General features: G+C 43.2%; 1 protein-coding gene across 1 annotated transcript in view; it reads left to right on the top strand.

Annotated features, from left to right (window-relative positions):
* The window catches only part of ahr2 (aryl hydrocarbon receptor 2), a 55,553-nt gene extending 36,501 nt beyond the window's left edge, over positions 1 to 19,052 (top strand). Inside the window, exons 3-11 of the mRNA XM_070994242.1 lie at positions 6,047 to 6,234; positions 6,322 to 6,411; positions 10,305 to 10,431; positions 10,614 to 10,753; positions 10,975 to 11,177; positions 11,319 to 11,428; positions 11,571 to 11,712; positions 11,916 to 13,686; positions 14,367 to 19,052. Coding sequence (XP_070850343.1) covers positions 6,047 to 6,234; positions 6,322 to 6,411; positions 10,305 to 10,431; positions 10,614 to 10,753; positions 10,975 to 11,177; positions 11,319 to 11,428; positions 11,571 to 11,712; positions 11,916 to 13,686; positions 14,367 to 14,453 — 2,858 coding nt within the window. The 3' untranslated portion in view covers positions 14,454 to 19,052. The remainder of the gene's footprint in view (positions 1 to 6,046; positions 6,235 to 6,321; positions 6,412 to 10,304; positions 10,432 to 10,613; positions 10,754 to 10,974; positions 11,178 to 11,318; positions 11,429 to 11,570; positions 11,713 to 11,915; positions 13,687 to 14,366) is intronic.
* Positions 19,053 to 19,250: the final 198 nt, after the last annotated feature.

The raw sequence follows: 19,250 nt of genomic DNA, 5'->3' as shown, positions 1-19,250 counted from the left end.
GTGTGTGTGTTTGGGACATGAACTCTCACAGGAGGTTGTGTGTTGTTTCAGAGTGTGAACACGACTACAGCCTGTGTGGACCTGTGTTTGCCTGCCTTCCTGTGCAGTGTGTGTGTGTGCGCGTGTGCAGTCGTTCCAGATTTTGACAGATTTTTCCAGGAAACGCCTGACAGGAGGAATCATCCGTCAGCTTCAGGCCTGCAGCACTGGAAGTTACTCCACAGCCTGAAGACATGAGGTCTATAAATATAAATCCTAACCTGCACTTTGACACCTTTTCTCATTAAAGTGATAAATAAACAGTCTGCGTTTTACACCAGCAGTCTGAAATTGCTGGGATGTTTACCATTTTCTGTTGGCTCGCCATTTGGGCGTGGCCGTCAGTGAAATAGTTGTGGTTATCAAGGTAAAACATTTAGCCACAGAGCAGGAAGTCACAGTAACAACAGCGTGGTGGAGAGCTGGACGAAAAGAGGTTAGAAAACAAAATTAAAAACAGTGTGACATCAGCCATCAAGGCTTTGTAGCCACCTCATGAGTGCAGCTCGTGAAGATGATTGACACTGATTACCGCAGGATGGAAGAAAAGCTGCAAAATGTACTGTAAACATGGATGTTTTCTTTTCCAGGATAGCTTAAAAAATGAACAAGTATTGGAACTAAATGGTTGCATTGAGTGTTTATGATGATAAAAGTTGACAACACGTGGCGGACAATGGCAGCAAGAGTTGCATGTGTGTCTCATATTTCTAAATATATCCAGGTGAAAAATGCCATAAGCGGAGAGGCGTGACGGCTTATTATAGCACCCCCTAATGGACAGATAATGACAGTTTGTGGTGGAGTGAACATGTGGTCTGCGCTGTGTGTGGCAAAAAAATGTCACTGATCAAAGCGACAGTAACATAACAGGAAAGTACTCACATTAGACAACAGATGATACATGTTAAGAGCATGGAGAGAGGGTTTAAAGCCAGAGACCTGATGGAGAAACACTCAGAGGGAACTCTGAATCTGAATCCCTTCTCGCTTTCCAAACCAGACAAGGCCTTTTCTGTACTTTTGCAAAAGGCCTCGCCGTTCATGTCCAAACCTGCACCGAGAGGATCAGACTGAGGGTGGGGGGGGGGGAGAGAGAGAGAGAGAGAGAGAGAGAGAGAGAGAGAGAGAGAGAGAGAGAGAGAGCGAGTGAGTGTGTCGGTGATGCTGATCTCCTGTCACCCCCCCCCCCCATCCTGCAGTCCAAAGGGATGAAGAACAATGACTCCATTCAGCTCTTGGGTTTCAAAGTCGACAGAAACCGCAAAGTGCTTCAGAGCGGGTGTTGGGAGATGGAGGTGGGGGGGGGGGGTGTTCACAAATATGATAGAAAAGAGAAATGGCGGTGAAGGTAGATGGGCTGCTGCAGCCTCAGATGTTTTCATATACTTTGGGTTTGGCAACGGGGTCGTCGAGTGCACAGGGTGGGTTTTTGTGGTGGAGGCCCACACCCAAAAAGAGTTTCCTCAGAGGTCTTTTTCTCAATGTAAAGAATCTATGGGACGCTTCTGAGAACTGTAACCGGCAGTTATTTTCATTACTGAATAGTCTCCCAATTATTTTCTCAATCATTGAAGTAATTCTGAGTTGTTTGGTCTGTAAAATGAAAAGAAATGGTGAAAAAGAACACATTTTCACAATTTCATTTTCACAATACCTAAACTGAGCACAATCAGAGCAAAATTTGCTTTGTTGGTAAGATACAGAACCTTTTTTGATCACTGCGCTGTACCCAAGTGAAGCGGGTGCTGGTGGTTTTGGGGGTTTCTCCCGTGTTTTTACGAGGGCTCTGGCAGTGCGGAGGGAGTCAGCTGTTCCTTGTTAAAACCTCAGCGTTGGAGGTAAAGAGGTGAATGAAGTGGGCTTTTACTACGTCAGGGACAGAGCTGGGAGTTCCCCAGGGCACCGACAGCGTCCCTCTGTATTTCTTTTTCTCAGCTGATTTTTTGGTTAATTTGTGTTCATTTTGTATTCATTCCTTTTATAGTTTGTTCTTTTTTTTTCCTTCACTATCGCACCGTTTGATTCTTTTGTTCTTGCTCTAATTTCTCTCTCTGTTCTCTATTTACACCTCACATTTTTCTTTCACTTCTACTCCCCCATATTGATCTACCTCCTGTCTCACCTCATTTTTCATGATACTAAAATAGCTCATTGTTGCTTCACTTCGACACTGAACAACTAATTCAGATCGCCTCCAGCTATGAGTGTGTGTATATGAGTGTGTTCGAGGCACTGACTCCGAGCATGCCCGGACAGACCCCCCTCCACACACACACACTCACACCAAAACCACACTAAGGCAACAGTGAAACCAGAGACAAAGACGTACACTCTTAAGAACATTCCCGTGTCTAACGTACATCTTTACTCAATATTTATTAACAACCCACACACACCACACATTGTTTGTGTTATGTTTATGGACAACTGATTCATATTTGCACTTTCATCATGATTCAGCCTCTCAAAATGGGCAAAAGTGTCTCATTTAGTCAACAAAGAGCACAAGTTTCATCTTGTCCAGTTTCTGTTTGGATTTCAGAACATGTTATTACCGTAAATGTCCCTTTTTTCCTGGTGGCAGAGAGTAAATTTAGAGCTCCAGTCATTTGTCAGCTGTTAAGAAAATAGATGTTTGGCGTCGCCTATATTCTGGGAATATTTGTGTGAGGTCAGGTTATAGAAAGGATGTCAAACCAGGTGTCTTCAGACTGCTCAGCACACTTTGAGATGAGGAGCTAGCAACGTTAAAGCTACTAGCACACGCATCGTCGCCTTGCCAGCCACTGCTAAAGCTGCTAAATGTCTGTGGTTGGACTGGGAAGCTGCTGCTCCCAGGTGGAGATCTCTCGAATGGTGATGATGTGAAGCAAGGCGTTGCTGGGAAAGAGTGCATGTGCTCAGCTAATCTTTCTTGGATAAATAAACAGTTAAAAAAGCAGCGCCTGCGCTCACCTAAACGCTGCTGTAGGCCTGCAAAACAAAAGAGGATTCAGTATTTAAATTCATGAAATTTGAGAGCGCATGAAATCGATTGGCGCTGTTGTGTTTTGCCATAAATCATGTTAAACGCTGCGCAGAGCACGCCGTGGGAGCAGCGGAGGTTTAGCATGGCACAGGGGGGAATCTTCCCCGAGAGGAGAGGGAGAGGGAGGCAAAGGAGCATGGGATTAAAAGTCTGTTTTAGCATGAAGCTGCTATTTAAGCTCGCATGTTGACACATTTCACAACACATGATGGGACTGGTGTGGGAGCAGGTCCGGTCTCCTGTGGAGAAGTTACCAACCAGTCGACCCAATGCTCTCTCTCTATAACATTTCTGTGTTCGTCTCTTTTTCAGCCCCTTTCATGTTCATTTGCTGATTGGTATTGCATCAGCTGAAGAATTGTTTGAGCCTGAGCTTGCAGGGTGGCAAACCTCCAGAATGTGCGAAACAAGTGAAATGCTGCTTTGGGAATATGAGCAGTTGGCAGCACCATTAATCAAACTAAAGAAAACAGGCAGTGTAAGAGACGGTGGTGTAAATCAACACAAGAGGGCATCTCGGTGCCATAAATAAAATCAAAACATCACACATTTTTTTGCTTTCTTCTCCTTAACAAGCTGATTTATGGCTCCAATCAAACAAAATCTGCCTTGGTTCTTTCTCCAGCCTCTATTCAAACTATCTCCTTGGCTCTTTGGTGTATTTTGGTATTTGCAACAGCTGTTTTACAGCCCAGATTAAGTGTTCTCTTCATATTTTTATGGCTCCGATCAAACCGGCCACTTGTGGTGTGTTTCTGTTTGCGTTCCGAATAGTTTGGTTGCTGGTGTTGCCTAAATGCCCTCAGTATTTGATTTTCTTGCCACAGATCGAGTGTTTTCTTTGATGGAAAACTTTGAGCTTCTGAAACGTAGTGCCTCCTGGTCTTACTCAGGAAAATGAAGCAGATACACTGAGAGTATGTGCACAGCTTTAGCTCCTGGGACATTTCCTTCCTTTGTACTTCAGTCTGTTTAACGATCCTATCTGGTTTGGTCGTCCCCTGGCATGTTCTCGTCTTTGTACCAGGCTGTTATGGCAAATCTCAAATTATTTGACCCTGTTGGTACTTTTATGGCTCTACCGATCTGTACTTATAAAGACGGGGATTGTTCTGAATCAGGAAGATCAGTGTATGAAACAGCCTCATATCTGTGTAAATGCTTTCAAACTGACCAGGTCAGAACAGACCAGACATTCCTGTTTCGCCACATTAATGCGCAGAAAAACTGGAACATTCGAGTCTCAGGACGCATCTCCATGGTCACAAAAGATTAGGAATGACAGATTGTTTAAGGCTTTCAGAGCCGTTATGGTTTCAGAATAACGGGTTTCACTCACAAACATCATGCCATAAATCCCGCTCTCGCTTCCTCGCTGATTGGAGGAGCACCAAACCTAAAATAACTAATAACCCAAATGCTTTTGAAAGTGTTTTCCACTTTTTCACGTCAGCAGTCATTTTGTAGTAGAAGTTGAGGATTAGAGATTTAAAAAGGCCTCACCAAAGACCACATGGAAGAAAGAAATGTCTTCACTGGTCAACTAAAAAACCCCAAATATTCTGTATTTCACATTTGTATGCCTTCGTTGTTGCCTTAAATTGAAAATTCTACAGTTTTGGGCTCTTCTGCAGGCATTTTTAAAGAGTCTATTTCAGAGCAAAACTTGAGCTTGTCACATATAATCACTGTAAGGAAACAGGGACGTTTCTAAAAAACGCTCTATATAACTTTTTCAGGGAGTTCTAACTTATAATCAGAGGGTTATTATCCAGTATCTCAAAATTACACATGAAATGCTTTTCATAATGGTTTTGCTGGAGAAGACGCTGCATGTTTCCATCGGTGGAGATCTCATTTAGGAACAAAACCTTTCTGCACACACGAGCGCTCGAAAAACCAGCCCGGTCCAGAGCGATCCGAGCCTCCCCGTCAGCGTCTGAGGCTTCGTCGACCACTTCACATGATTCTTGTCCTCCAAAATGGCCGCCTCCCCGCTGTGCTGGGTCCACAGGGGAAAACGGTAAGGCCAACGGGTAATTTTGTGGCTCTGCCTGTTATCCTCGTTTGGCCTGGAGTTTTCTATCAAGGACAGGGCTGAGCCAGTCTCCATTAACTCTGTGGATACTCAGATACTCCCAGTACTTCTTTTGCATGAATCATACAGCGGACAGAGGATCAAACTTTCTTTCTGGACTTTGCACGTACACGATACTTGAAGTTCTACTGTACACCAACATGCAAATGCTTTGGTGTCATTTTAAGACCTGAAAAACCTCAAAATATGCAAAAGATAAGCGCTCAGAATCAGCTTTTTTAGCTGCATTGCGGTCTTTGTTTCTGTTTATTGACAAGTGTCCAGTAGATTAATTTAGCTCCTGAACTTTTCCACCTCCATCAGTACATCCATCATCATTTTTTAACAGCTTTCCTTTCAAAATCCACCTGCTTCCTCTCTCAGAGGATATTTTAAGGTGCTCAGGCCACTCATTTTTCTCTTTGATAAGAGCTGCTCGATTAACGCCAGAGGAGGAAGAGGAAGAGGAGAAAGAGTTGAGTGACGGTGTTGTAAGACAACAGGAAGCGCCAGGCGGCTCCACCCTGATGGGAAAAGATGCTGTGTTCCTCTTTCTGTTTTTCTCACTTCATCATTTCACCAGATGGGTCAGTTTTGTAAACACAATCAGCTGTTTGTGACCTCCAGGTCGGCTGTTTCTTGAAATGTTGTCAGAGTTGCCTCAGAGATTTCTGCTCTGGGTGGAGGAAAGTAAAAGTCGTTTCAGTTCCTGTCTGTGGTTTCTTCTTCTGCGTTTTTCTCAGAAATGTGTTAAAGATGAAATAAAATACAAGACAGCAAGACTCAAGTTTGAATCCAGCATGCGTCCTTTTCAATCTGGCTGTTTCTTTGTGGAGGTTTTATTTCTTTTTCTGTGGGTTCAAAAAGTGACAGCATCCTTCTGTCTTCTCCGTCTCCAGCCACCATGAAGAAAGGCCCGAACGGCTCCAGCTGGACCAGCGAGCGGAGCCGGATGTTCGGGGGAAATGTCCAGAACACGCTGCCTCCGTCCTCCACGGCCTCCACCCCGTCCTCTGTCCCCTCCTCGGCCTCCCAGGTGACATCCATCGACAGAGTCAGCTTCTCTGAGGGAGACTTGCTGCTTCAGGTGAGGCCTTGGATGCATTTATCAGGGAAGTCAGCACAAGGAGATGAGTTTGTAAGTTCTGAATGAAGTTTTTTCTTTGGTTTTCAGGCGCTGAACGGCTTCGTGTTGGTGGTGACGGCTGAAGGCTATGTCTTCTACACATCCCCCACAATCCAGGACTTCCTCGGCTTCCACCAGGTAAAACTTGAGTGGAACAATAATGATGTGAGTGAGTGAGGTGTTTTGACATCCGCTGGGACATTAAAGGCTTTTTTAGGGCGCAGGCAAATGCGAAACTGAAGAAGAAGAAATGAAAAGTGGAGCTGTGGAGCTGGGGTTTTTTTTTTTGTCTTCAGCGCAGCAATTATCTGTTCCAGAGATGATAAAATCAGCTGCAATGAGGAGGAGTCTGTACGGAAATAACTCCTTGCTGCACAACAACCTGTTTCCTATTCACTCTGATGTTCCTCTTAATAAAACATCCTCTGAAGGGACCTTTCTGCTGCTTTCTTTGTACCTCTCTCCTACCTTCTTCGAGGCAGCTGGTTTCAGTTCACGTTTGTACGCAGCCTGCAGAGATTGGAAGCTATCACGGCGAACATGCTGTTCTCTGTTGTCACATATCGTTCTTTCTTGAACTCTCCCTTCAGCTGCGTCCTCTGACACAGCAAACAGACAGATGTCATGAATAGAATTATGTGAACATCGTTTGTACCAATAGAGAATTGTGGTTTTCTTCCAATTTAGTTTTGGCCAATTTCCCTCTTTTCATTGTGCTCAGTGTAATTGCTGAGAATCCGTAAGAGGAAGTCGAACGGGACGAGAGAGGTTGCAAACAAACCAGCAGCTTCCAGATAATCTAAACTTCTTTGTAGGTAAAACTGAAAGTGAGCGCACTGGAGATGTCAAAGGGTCAAAGTTGAAACGGGAAGTTTGTGTTTAGACTGTGATAGAGGTTTATATTTACACCGCGTATGTCAGCCCAGTTTAGAACAGAATATATGAAGATGCAGGCAGTACACTGCAGCTTTAACTGCGTCCACAGCAGCTTTCTTGTGAGTTCTTGTGCACATTAAATGCATGTAAAGTACAATTTAAAGGCAGAACATGCAGAAAATATGTTGGTCAGAGGCATGTGACTGTCCGTCAAAATGAAACCAACATGATCCGGCGGGAGGGAAGTTTCCCCTCGTTTGTGTGGTGGAGGATTTCTGACATGTGATGCTCGCTTTGGGAATAAATTCAACTCTTATTTCAGAATACTTTGTGCATTTAGAGAGGAAGCTTTCTCGCTCTCTCTCCTCCTGGAACTGCCTGTCGTTCTCACCACAGAGTCGCTTGTTCCACCACTTTAAAATGAACATGTGTTAGAGCTGCTGCATTTCTTATTATTGCAAATAAAAGTGGACATTGTGTGGATCATTTTACTGTACTCGTCAGAGCAGTTCAGTCAGTCAGTCTGGCGACATGCTCAATGATGGACACACATGTGAGTCATGTGTGTGTCTGTGTGTGTGTGTTTGTGTGCATGAGAACTGAACTGCTTTGTTGGCTGTGAACTCTTGACTTGTAAACACATCCGTTTGAACCGGGGTTAAAGATGTCTGCAGTCGGGTGAGGGGACGTTGCGAGTGCACGTGGTAAACAGCTCCCTCTCGCACGCGCGCGCGCACACACACACACACACACACACACACACACACACACACACACACACACACACAGGCTTATATACACACCACAGCTTTTCCACCACACAATCTGAAGTCAGGATGCCAATCAGGGCAGGAAACATTTTGTTCTCCAGGCCTCAGTGCCTGGTAAAGCCCAGACTTCACCAGCTGCTTTGACTATTTATTACCATTCTGAACTGTATTTAGAGAGCAGCTCTAAATACAGGTACAGAGAAGATAAAAGAGGAAAGAGACTGGAGATAAAGAGCAGACAGGCGAGATCACACCGGGGATAAACCAGGGTATAAAAAGATGAAAGCTCTGGAAGGAGATTTAGATGATACTGATTTGATGATGCCAAAGTGTGTTTTGCTTAAATTTTAAGGAGCAGAAATGTGAAACTAACTTGCCAGACATTGTTTCTGCAGTGGTAAAAGCCTAAATTTTGCCTCAAAAAGCTCTCGTGCTCATAAATCCCGACTTCAGGGTTGCTTTGAGCTCAACAAAGCCCGGTCAGCAGTTTGAAGCCATTTTTCAGCACCGTTGACAAAGGAGGGTTTGTGTTGGGTTTGTTTGTCGACGGTTAAGTAACAGAAAGAAGCTGAAAGGTGTGGTGCTCTCAGCACGTCGGTCCTCTGGCACAACGGCGTCTCTGAGTTCCAGCCTGAAGTCAGTGCCATTCATCCACTCAGCGGTCTGTCAGGGCTGAGAGCATTGTTCACGGCGTATGTGTTTATGCTTGCATCAGTGGTCTTGAACACAGCTCACTAGGATAGACACTGGAGGAGATGCAGCTCGCCAACCAAACGCTTGGCGAGGAGTGCTCTTCCTCGTCTTTTGTGCCAATGCATATAATCAAACTCTGGACCGTGATTAGATTTAGTTATGGTCTTCATGTGTGCACGACCAGAAACAGGTGGTGACAGACGAGCATCATGCATGCACTGGCCGATGACAAGACTTGTTTCAAAGAGTTTTAAATGTGCGTTATGCAATGTGCATGTGCAGATTTTATGCAGTGATCATTCTCTGAGGATGCAGGACGTGAAACCAGTGCAACAGCTTTAATATTCAGTCAAATCTTACTTTCATGCATACGCAACCAAAACTAGAACAAGGACAAAGAAGAAACAAGTTAAAAGAAGCACATTTTTTTTATTTTTAAAGCCTTTGTTTGAGCATATAGGACAGATTTTTGCAAAAGTTGTGCATTTAGTGGCTTTTCAGATGACTTTTCCCCATCTATTTCTTTAACGATGCAGTTCCAGTTGTTTCAAGAACTGTAAATCTCCTGAAAGTCTAAATAGGTTCTAAAGTAAATGTTGTCCTTCTGCCAATTTAAATTTAATTTGAAACAGAAAGGTGTGTATTCCTCACATTTCATGCTCAGCACAGTAAATCAGAGAGAAAAGGATGCAAATAGTTTTCACAAGGCAAAATTGTTTTAATAAAACCACCTAAGATTTGACAAAAGGTCAGCTGGAAAGGCCAAGATGTCCATTACCCTCTATGTGTTTGTGATGTCACAGTGCTGTTTTAGTCTTAAGTAAAATTATTATCTCATTGTTCTGTCATAATAATGTTTTTAATGTCCCGCCTCTGCTGCAGATGAGCGAAGTGTGTTTTTTCTTCTTGGAAGTGGAGAGCAAATCTCTGTTTGAGTTTAGTTCTGCTGTGGGAAGTCCTACATGACCCTCAGCATCAACATTTACGTTTGTTCTGCCAAGACGTGTGTCGCAGCCAAGTCTTCCAGGCTAATATACCCGCACTGACTGGAGATCAGCCAAACAGCTTATGGGACAGAATGAATCAATGGTCTGGAAAGCTGCTCGCCTCAGCATTTTTTCCCCTCTGCTCATTAAATACAGAGGTTATATTAACAAACTGTCGGGATGTATTTCAGACTTAAGTCCTCTCAGATTAATAAACATTTAGTGTTTATGACTGTTCAGAAAGCAGTTTGGAATAACATAAATCAAAGTGAATCATGACTATTATCCCACTGAGATTTTTCTATAGATCTATAGTGCTTTTTAAGGACATTTTATTGTTTTATTTTACATTATTTTATTATTTTGGTATGCCTGTGAATATTCTCATTCTATTTTGGTATGCTTTTTGCAGTTTATACTGCATTTGAAAACGGTTGTATTTTGTTGTTTGGATTTGGTTGACATGTTTACGAGCTGATTTGAAGTTCTATCCTTTGTTTTTTACTGTAATCATCCAAGTATAATTAATTATTAATACACAGGAGAAGGCAAGGTGAAGAATACTGCTCATGTCTATTGTCCGTTTACCCTGTTATTTAATTTTATTTGAAATTAGAGTTATGAAAAGTAGTCATACTTCTGGTTTGCAGTGAATTGCAGTTTCATTCACACAATGTCGTGAAATGATTTGTGTCTCTGTTTTCAGTCGGACGTTGTCCATCAGAGTGTGTTTGAGTTGATCCACACAGATGACCGAGCTCTGTTCAGACGGCAGCTTCACTTCGCTCTCAACCCTAATCACGGCCAGCAAGATGGCGTCACAGACAGTTCCAGTAAGTCTGCCGTCCAGCTCATCGTGGAAGATTTTTGTCATGAGCTATAAGTTTGGTCGTTTCTGTATGTTACCTCAATGTACTAAAGAGTAGAGGTAGTTTGAACTTGTATTAACTCGTTAATGGAGCATCTTGAATGATCGACGCTGACCATGGTGACTCATGATCATTTCATCCTTCAGGTGAGCAGAGCTCTGCGGAGGTGAGCAGCAACGTGATGACCTACGATCCACAGACCATCCCTCCAGAAAACTCGTCCTTCCTGGAGAGAAACTTCTGCTGTCGCTTCCGATGCCTGCTCGACAACTCCTCCGGCTTCCTGGTAAAACACACCAGTAAAGGCTGGCTCTCTGTCTCTGTGTAACTCAAGTACTAAGTACTGTACTTATGTACAAATTTGCAGGACTCGGAGTATTTCCATTTTGTGCAAGTTCATACTTCTACTCTGCTCCATGTATTTATCTCATTTTACTCCACTTGATAACCCCTTCAGATTAGAAGGTTCAAGATTCATGTGAATCTCTATTCTTTGTTTGGCTCCAGGCTCTGAACTTCCATGGCCGCCTGAAGTTGGTCCACGGGCAGAACCGGGTGTCTGAAGATGGGACATTGGTTCCCCCGCAGCTTGCTCTGTTCGCCATCGCCACACCAATGCAGCCGCCGTCCATCCTGGAGATCCGCACCAAGACGCTCATCTTCCAATCCAAACACAAGCTGGACTTCACTCCCATGGCAATCGACACCAGGTAGACACACACGTACAGGTGGAAACAGATTGTTAACATCTGTGTGAAAGGATATGGTATTTCTGTAATTATCTATTATCTTCATCATCAAGTGATGTCTTGATTCATTTTTACATTAATTCAATGTTTTCTCCTCCTCAGAGGGAAGGTGGTTCTGGGTTACAGTGAAATAGAGCTCTGTATGAAAGGTTCAGGCTACAACTTCATCCACGCTGCAGACATGATGTACTGCGCCGACAACCATATCAGAAGTAAGTCGTACATGGAGTGTGTAGCATCTGACGGTTTTTATGTAAAAGCCACAAAAGCCGTTTAGACATGAGACCAACACGTGAAAGACTGATGTGTTGATGGATGTACTTATATATGTCACTTTTTCTTTGTCATATCCAGTGATAAAAACAGGAGAAAGTGGTTTCACCGTCTTCAGGCTGCTGACCAAAACTGGGACATGGGTGTGGGTCCAGGCCAACGCCAGGCTGGTCTTTAAAGGAGGGAAACCAGACTTCATCGTGGCCCGGCAGAAAGCTTTGACGTAAGTCAACAAGCAAAGAGTGTTTCTCTTTAATGGTTTGCACAAGGCAAAGCATGCTTCATTACCAACATTATTACAGTTGTTGATAAGTAATTTCTGTCAATCAGCCAATCAGTTAATTGGCTAATTGTTTCATTGCTACATTAGTTGCTGCCACTACTGCCGCTAATGTGACCCGCTCTTATTTTCGTTTTGTGTTGCAGAAATGAAGAAGGGGAAGAACAGCTGCACCTCCGCCGGATGCAGCTGCCATTCAACTTTGCCACTGGAGAGGCGTTGCTATATGATGTGACTCCAGACGTCGACAACCCTGATTCCTGTTCCAACCCCAAGCAGAGGAAGTTTGACAACCACTCTGTCAGCCCCAATTCCTTACTGGGCTGCATGCTGAATCAGGACCAGTCTCTCTACTGTGAACACAACAATGCCAACACCCTCAACTCCCTTAACGATGTCGCCTTCAAGGACACGCACGCTACAGTCAGTGTGCGTGGAGATGTTTGGCTGGACACTACACCCAAACCTGGCCTGATGAAGGCCGAGGCCACAGTTCAGGACATGATGGACACTCTGCAGCAGATCCTTGGGGACAACGACCTCACTGACACCCTTGATGTGGCGCCTGACGAGTTGAAGAGCTGGGAGAGCACCCTGCTGAAGATGAGCACCAACAGCTGTGAAATGAGTGAAGACCTGAACGACATCCTCAGTAATGACATCCTGTCATACGTAGAGGAGCAGCTCCAGAAGGAAGGCGGGCTCAAGTTGCCAGATCAGCTGGAAGACATACCACCCTGCCTCTCCACATTGGATCTCCAGAACCAGAATCCTGACCAGGATGGGGAGCAGAACTTTGGCTGGTCTCTGGAACCCCAGAACCAGCTGATACCAAATGGAGGGCAGATGATAGCAAGACAATCGACTCCAGTGCTGGGGATGATGAAACTGACCCACATAGATCTTCCTCAGATGAGTTCTGGTTTGAACGGCCCAACCCTTCAGCAGATTGCCTCCCAGCAAATGCTCCCCACTTCTGTTGGCCTTCAACTGGGCACCACAGGCAACATTGACAACCCGGTTACCTTCAACCCTGTCTTGGCAGACTCTTGCAGTCAAACACAGAACCAGCTGAGAACCGTCAGCTGCCAACAAGTCACTGCCAACGACAACAACCTCGGAGCATTCTCGCTCAGGCAAACTTCAACCAATCAACCAATGCAGAATCACCTTCAGATGAGGACGCCCAACCTGCCAATCGGCCTCCAGGACCAAAGCGCAAATCCTGTGTTCAACTTTCAGGGCAACCAGTGGAACTCCTCCGTCCCCAACTCAAACAAAGCTGACAACTTTGTTGAAACATACACCCAGAATATTTCAAATGAACCAGGTTTTATCTCAGATCGTTCCACATCTAGCTGCCTGCAGGGCCACTTTGCACTTCACACACAAAGCAATGAGAATCAGAGGCCCTCTTGGCCGCTGGAGCAGCAACAACAGCAAGTGATCTCAAGTGGGCATCAGCAAATGGGCGCCTGCCTCAACCAAATGTCAGGATTTCAGAGGAGTCCTCTTCCTGGGGTCGTCGCAGCCCAGAACACTGTCAACGGCAGGCTGATGTTCAGGACTCCAGAGACTTCAAATGTACCATTTCCTGTTCAACAGAACATGGTGCCGCAACCTCTGGCACCTTCAAGCAGTTGTATGTTCAAGAATGCCCCCCCCTCTGTGCCGGTAAATGGTATACACCTCAGTCAGGCATCATCCTGCCAGAGACTAAACCCCACCAGCAACCAGATCCCCTCCAAGCCCTCCTGTTTCTATCAGAGTCTTTCTGGAGGCGGACCTGTGCCGGGGATGACGGCCATCCCGAATTGTGATGAGGCAACGCTGTCCTGCCAAATGGCCGCTGGTCTCGACCCAGACAGCCTGCTGGTGAAACAACAACAGTACTTAAACTTCAGTGAACAGACACAGGTAAAAGTGCAGAAGTACAAATGAAGGTGCGACATAACATTTCAAGAAGTTAGAAGCAGTGAATAACCATCTGTGTCACTGTATTATTATGAGGAAATTTAGTGCAGACTAACAGGCACAGAGGAACTGGGAGAAAAATATGTAAATAAGTGTATGTATTCATATATTCTACGTATGTACGGTGGTGGAAGATCAAAAATCTCAGATCTTTTAGTGTAAAAGTAGTAATACCTGTGTAAAAATACTCAGTTACAGCTTAAAGTCTTGCATTCTAAACTTAAATACAAGAGTTGGTATGAAAATATACTTCCAAAAGTTCCAAAAGTAAAAGTACTCATTATGCAGAATTGCAACTCAAAACTCAAACTGAAACTCAGTTGCCAAAATAAATGTAGTGGAATCGAAGTGTAAAGTAACATAAAGTGAAAATACTCAAGTTAAATCCAAATCGTACAGTACTTAAATAAATGTACTTTTAAACTTCCAAAAAAGCTTGAATGGACAGCTGATATCATTGGCTGATTTTAGCTCATAACAAACATTGTCCTGACTCTGAATGGCTCTCTGGTATTTGTGATTATATGTGCATGAAGGGCTCCTCCTCCAACTAGAAAACAAAGAAACATAAAGAAACAAACCTTCGTAAAGTCATAACTAATCTGTCCTTTCTCGTGTCACAGATCAACAGCCGTCCAGTCGTCGGGAACGGAGGTTTCCTCTTCTCCTCGCTGCCCAATGGGAACACATACTACTCAGAGAACAAATAGGAATCAGCCACTGTGGACGGCAGGAGTTCAGGACTTCAGGGCGGCAGAGGATCCCCACTCGGACTGAAACGGCAGTTGAAAGGAAACAAAATACTCGTGTCTCTAAACATGGAAGCGGAGTAGACTGAAGACCAGAATTGTGGCCGAGAAGGACCAGGAGACAAAACAGACTTCTCCTTCTCTGTTTTTTTTCTCATTTGAAAAACAGCAATGAAAGCTCGAAGAGCTACAGTGTTTGGTTCAGGCTGGCTGATCATTTATCGCAGAGAAGAAAAAGAAGAAAATTCTGTTTGGAGTTTGGTCTGTTTTGGTCAAAGAAACAGTATGAGCCCTCTCGGTGGAGCAGCCCGGCTGACGCAACAGCACTGTCCCTCTTTTTCCCATGATTGCATTTATTGCATCAGATAAGTAACCTTTTGTTTGTTTGTTTGTTTTTTTTATGTCTCCAAAATGTCTGTTGTCATCTGTTTGTAATTGGAAATATGTAGATATGTGGGAAAAGACAATCTCATGTGCGACATGAGTGACGGGCCCAGATGCTTCCTGCAGAAAAGCTTAGAGTGGCGAATGTGTGCTGCTCTGCATCAGAGCTCTTTTCTCCTGTAAAACCAGCTCAGACTGTATGAAAACACTTCAGGCAAAGCCCAGCCCAACCAAGTGCGTTTTCCAGCGTCTTCTTTGCCTCATTCCAAGCTGTAATGAGTTCATTACTGCCCCCTTGTGGCCAGAGAGCATGAAACACCCACTGCAGCAGTGGCAGTAGGTGTGTTTCCCCCACTAGCCACAAGCAATGAGCCCATTGGACACTGGAAAACGAATGAAGGTGTGAATGTGTAAGTTATTCAAGAGGAAAGTGCATGCTTGCCGCTGCTTAGAGGGCTGCAGGGAAAAACTAACAACAACATACTGATTCAAAAGCAGAACATTAGTCAGGAAACATCGGAGAGGATCAAGCTAGCAGAGATCAGCGGGGCGGCAGCTCTCTGTTTTGTCTTTAGAGGTCCCCAGCTGATGGCGTGCAGCTCAGAATTCATGCAGAAAATAAGGATTTAATTGAGAGTGAAATTGATTTCTTGGAGCAGAGGCTTGAGGAGTTTGTTGTCAGAGCAGGTGATCACAGTCCAGAACAGAAAAACACTTTTAAGACGTCTGTTAAAACTATTTTTGTATCTCATGAAAAATAGTGCTATAGGCCAGTTCTGGATTTGTCTGTTGGACAAGTTTTCAAACAGTTTGTTTTACAGGAGAAAAGACTAAGTGGGCGTTTTGTTAAATCCATGTGAGGTTGACTGTCCAACCAGTCCCCCACACGGTGGACGAGACAGTCCCGGACCTGAATGAATGCTGAGACAACGGCCTGTTGATCCTCTGCCGTCCCTGATGCACAGACACCCTGCTCCCTGTAAATCTCTATTTTGAGCGCTCAGAAGGATAAAATATATCGACTCTTTTTGTGTGTGTTTTTTGGCTGTTTTTGTCCTTTTGAATATGCGTCTTGATTAAGTTCATTTCAGCTCTTTACTGTCCCAGTGAGGAAGATTTGTTTTACAGACAGGGTATAGAGATAAAAACGCACAACGATATCACAGCATCATCCTACTAACAGACGATTTTTACCATTTAAACGTGGCATGATCCATCGAAACAGCTGCTTTTTGTGCCTCTTTTATATATTTTTAAAGCATTCAGATTTTGTCATTGAGCCAGTTTTGTTTTCATATTTCTTTAATTTTTCTGTGCTGTTGTTTTCCTGTTGTAGTGGAAAAAACACGTGGACGGTGCCTTAAACTGAACTGACAGAACTGTTTGAAACTTTAAAGGGACAGTCTGTTGACACTTTCAAACACTTCCACCAGGATATCAGCAAAAAAAAAGTGGAATGGAAACCGATATTTGACACATGAACGAAACCAAAGCTCAACTTGCCTTAACTTCACTGTCGTTGAGATGTTTTGCACTATTCCTTTAAAGTGTCTGCCAAAGCAAATAAGTCACAAATCCTTCGTCTGACAAGACAAAAAGAGCTTTATTACAACAACGTTTGCACAAATTAAGATGACTTTAGTACTTTGAACAGACTGGATCCTCGCGATTTGATACGTTGGGATTTTTTGACTCAAACTCAAATTAATACCAGTTTTTAATGACACCTTTTTCTAGAATTAAACCCAGAGAGAGTCAAAGCTAAGCAGACTTACTCACTGCCTTAAGATTTTCTTTGAAACCAGGATTGGATGAAACTAAACCTGAAAATTTAAGGCCAGGTTGTGATTCGGTCTCTCCGAAAGACAACGATTGTGAGAGCGGACCCTTAAATCATTATTCTCCGCAAACAAATTTCCGTCCTCTTTCTCTTTTCCTCTTTCTGTCTTTGTGGTTAATTTATCGACGTTCTTGCTTGGACGGGGAGTATCGACGATCGTCCAGCAGCGAAAAACAGAAGTAAAATGGTTAAAGGCAGCTATTGTATATTTTAAATGAGGAAAAAAAGGAAAGAATTAATACTTAACGAGTTTAAAAAAAGGGGGGGAGGGACTTCAAGTGCCTTTTAATTGACCTCTTTATTATGTCTCTTAACAACACGATTCAGCACTTAGATTGAAAAGAAACACCGTGAGAAAGCCTCAAACTGCAAGAAATGTGCGTCGCTTCATCCAGTACTGAGCCATGAAATCTGAATATTTGACTTAAAAACCATCCATGATGCTTTATTCTCAAGGATGCCAAAGGGACAAGACAGACAATACAGATCTCCTGCCGGAAAAGTCAGTTTTCTGTCGGCCGTGTTACGCTTTTGATGGTTTGTTGGAGTGATTTCATGACATGAAACAGCAGGAAATAGACCAGAATGATTCTAGTGGTGGTTTCACGAACTTTGAAGAAGTTTTGATATTCAGAATTATGCTGCGTTCAAGTCATACGGGAGTTAGCGTAATTGCCAGTTTCCAACTTGTAAATAAAGGTCACATGAGCACGTTTTTCCAGGTGTTAAAGCACACTTAAAACCGGGAAAACATTGATTTTTCTGACAGCCTCTAAATATCCAACAAACGAATATGGACTCCTCAAATTCCCCAAATTCTAAGAGTGCAGTGTTATATTATCAATGTAGTGTTTCTAACTGTCATGTGACCAACTCTGCATAACCTAAGTTGCAGTCCGAATGCCAATCTTCACCATCTCGACCCTCCATCTCATATAATGTGAATGCAACATGAAACATTCTCTATATATAAATATATATGAATATAATTCATTGCTGTCATGAGTGAAGAACAGCCCTGAGTGTTTTTCTCCTAGTCTTATGTGTTTTTAATGGTTTATTTAAGCGAACAGGAGACTTTTCTCAGCTCTTAACTTCATCCTTTAGCTTCAAGATCTTATACACAGACTTCACTGGTGATATTTCAAATATATCTGAACTTTCAGAATAATATTAGCTTTCTCGCCTTAATGATGACGTGGAGGTTGACATGAATATGAGCTACAAATCAGAAACTCTTGCTGTGTCCCAAATCCATAGTACATACGAATTTCACACTGTAAGTACTGCACACTAATGGTCATCGTTTTAGTACTGCAAACGAAAATATCTACATACTTAACTGTTTTATATGAAGAGGACACAAAATCGTCCATTGATGACTTAGTTTTGTGTCTGTGTCAGTGCTTACATTTCCTTTGTGCATTGCATTGTGGGATTGTGCCTCACGTGTCCTCCCATGTGCCACTTTTCAATTGTGAAGACACTATGTCGTAAAAGCCTGCTTTGAATGAGCATGTAGTATGGATATGGGACATGCGATGGGATGTGAACGCTGCATTAGCAACAACCGCCCCCCTCTCTCTGAGAGTTGTGGAAAAGCATTCTGGGTAATGTAGTAAACCACTACCTGCAGGAAGTGAGTGAAGTATCATAGTAGGACGTGAATTGTAATAAAGCACCCCCCAAATCCCCAAATTTCTCCACATGCAGGTCTCAGTTGACTAACTTTTTAGTTGGTGCTATTAGGTGCTATAAGTCACCAGCAGACTCACCAAAAATCTTAATTCGACCAAAAACATTGCAAATGGATGGTATCCATCATGTAGACTCAGTACAAAAATGAAGCGCCTTTTTCTCCAAGGTGTGTTATTTTTCGCAGCGCACCTTAACGCCTCTTCTCTAAAAATCCGGAGTGCTTTCATCAAAATATGATATAGAAATATAGATATATCTTGTTGCTTGCTTCTAGATAATAAAAAAGCCTTTGTACTTATTATTATACTTTTATTTTTCAAACCCCAGGAGGCCAAGGCTCCAAATTGCAGTATCTTTGTGTACCTGTATATAAATATATATATTTGTCCTTCAAAATACATATTGTCCTGTATTGTGTATTTTAATGTCGTATTGCCATAGTCTCACGCCTATCATTTTTTGTACATTTTCTGCACAGCATAAACACATGTAACCCCTTATTATTATGTTTTCTTTTGTAACTTTTCAACTTACTATATTTTGTGGATTTGCCTTCAATATTTTGCTTCAGTCAGTGTATGAGTGTTTGAGTCAATCTTTTCATGCTGACCATATTAAAGGTGATCTGATCACACAAAGTCTGCTCCGTCTCCTGAGCTTGAAATACATGTTTTTGTTGTCATATCTTAACAAAAATGTGGGAAAATGTTGTGGCTTTGATCGCTGTAAAGGTCTCCAGTGTCCACTAGAGGGCTGTGTATCTCTGTTCAGAGAGCAGCCTCATGTTTACGGTTTAATGCATCTGCTCCCAGTTAAGCCTATAATGGTTTTCACTG

The sequence above is a fragment of the Chaetodon trifascialis genome, chromosome 24, assembly GCF_039877785.1.
Source record: "Chaetodon trifascialis isolate fChaTrf1 chromosome 24, fChaTrf1.hap1, whole genome shotgun sequence".
In the NCBI taxonomy this organism is placed as follows: Eukaryota; Metazoa; Chordata; class Actinopteri; order Chaetodontiformes; family Chaetodontidae; genus Chaetodon; species Chaetodon trifascialis.
Note: the sequence above shows the minus strand (reverse complement) of the source record. Positions and strands in the feature narration are given on the sequence as shown.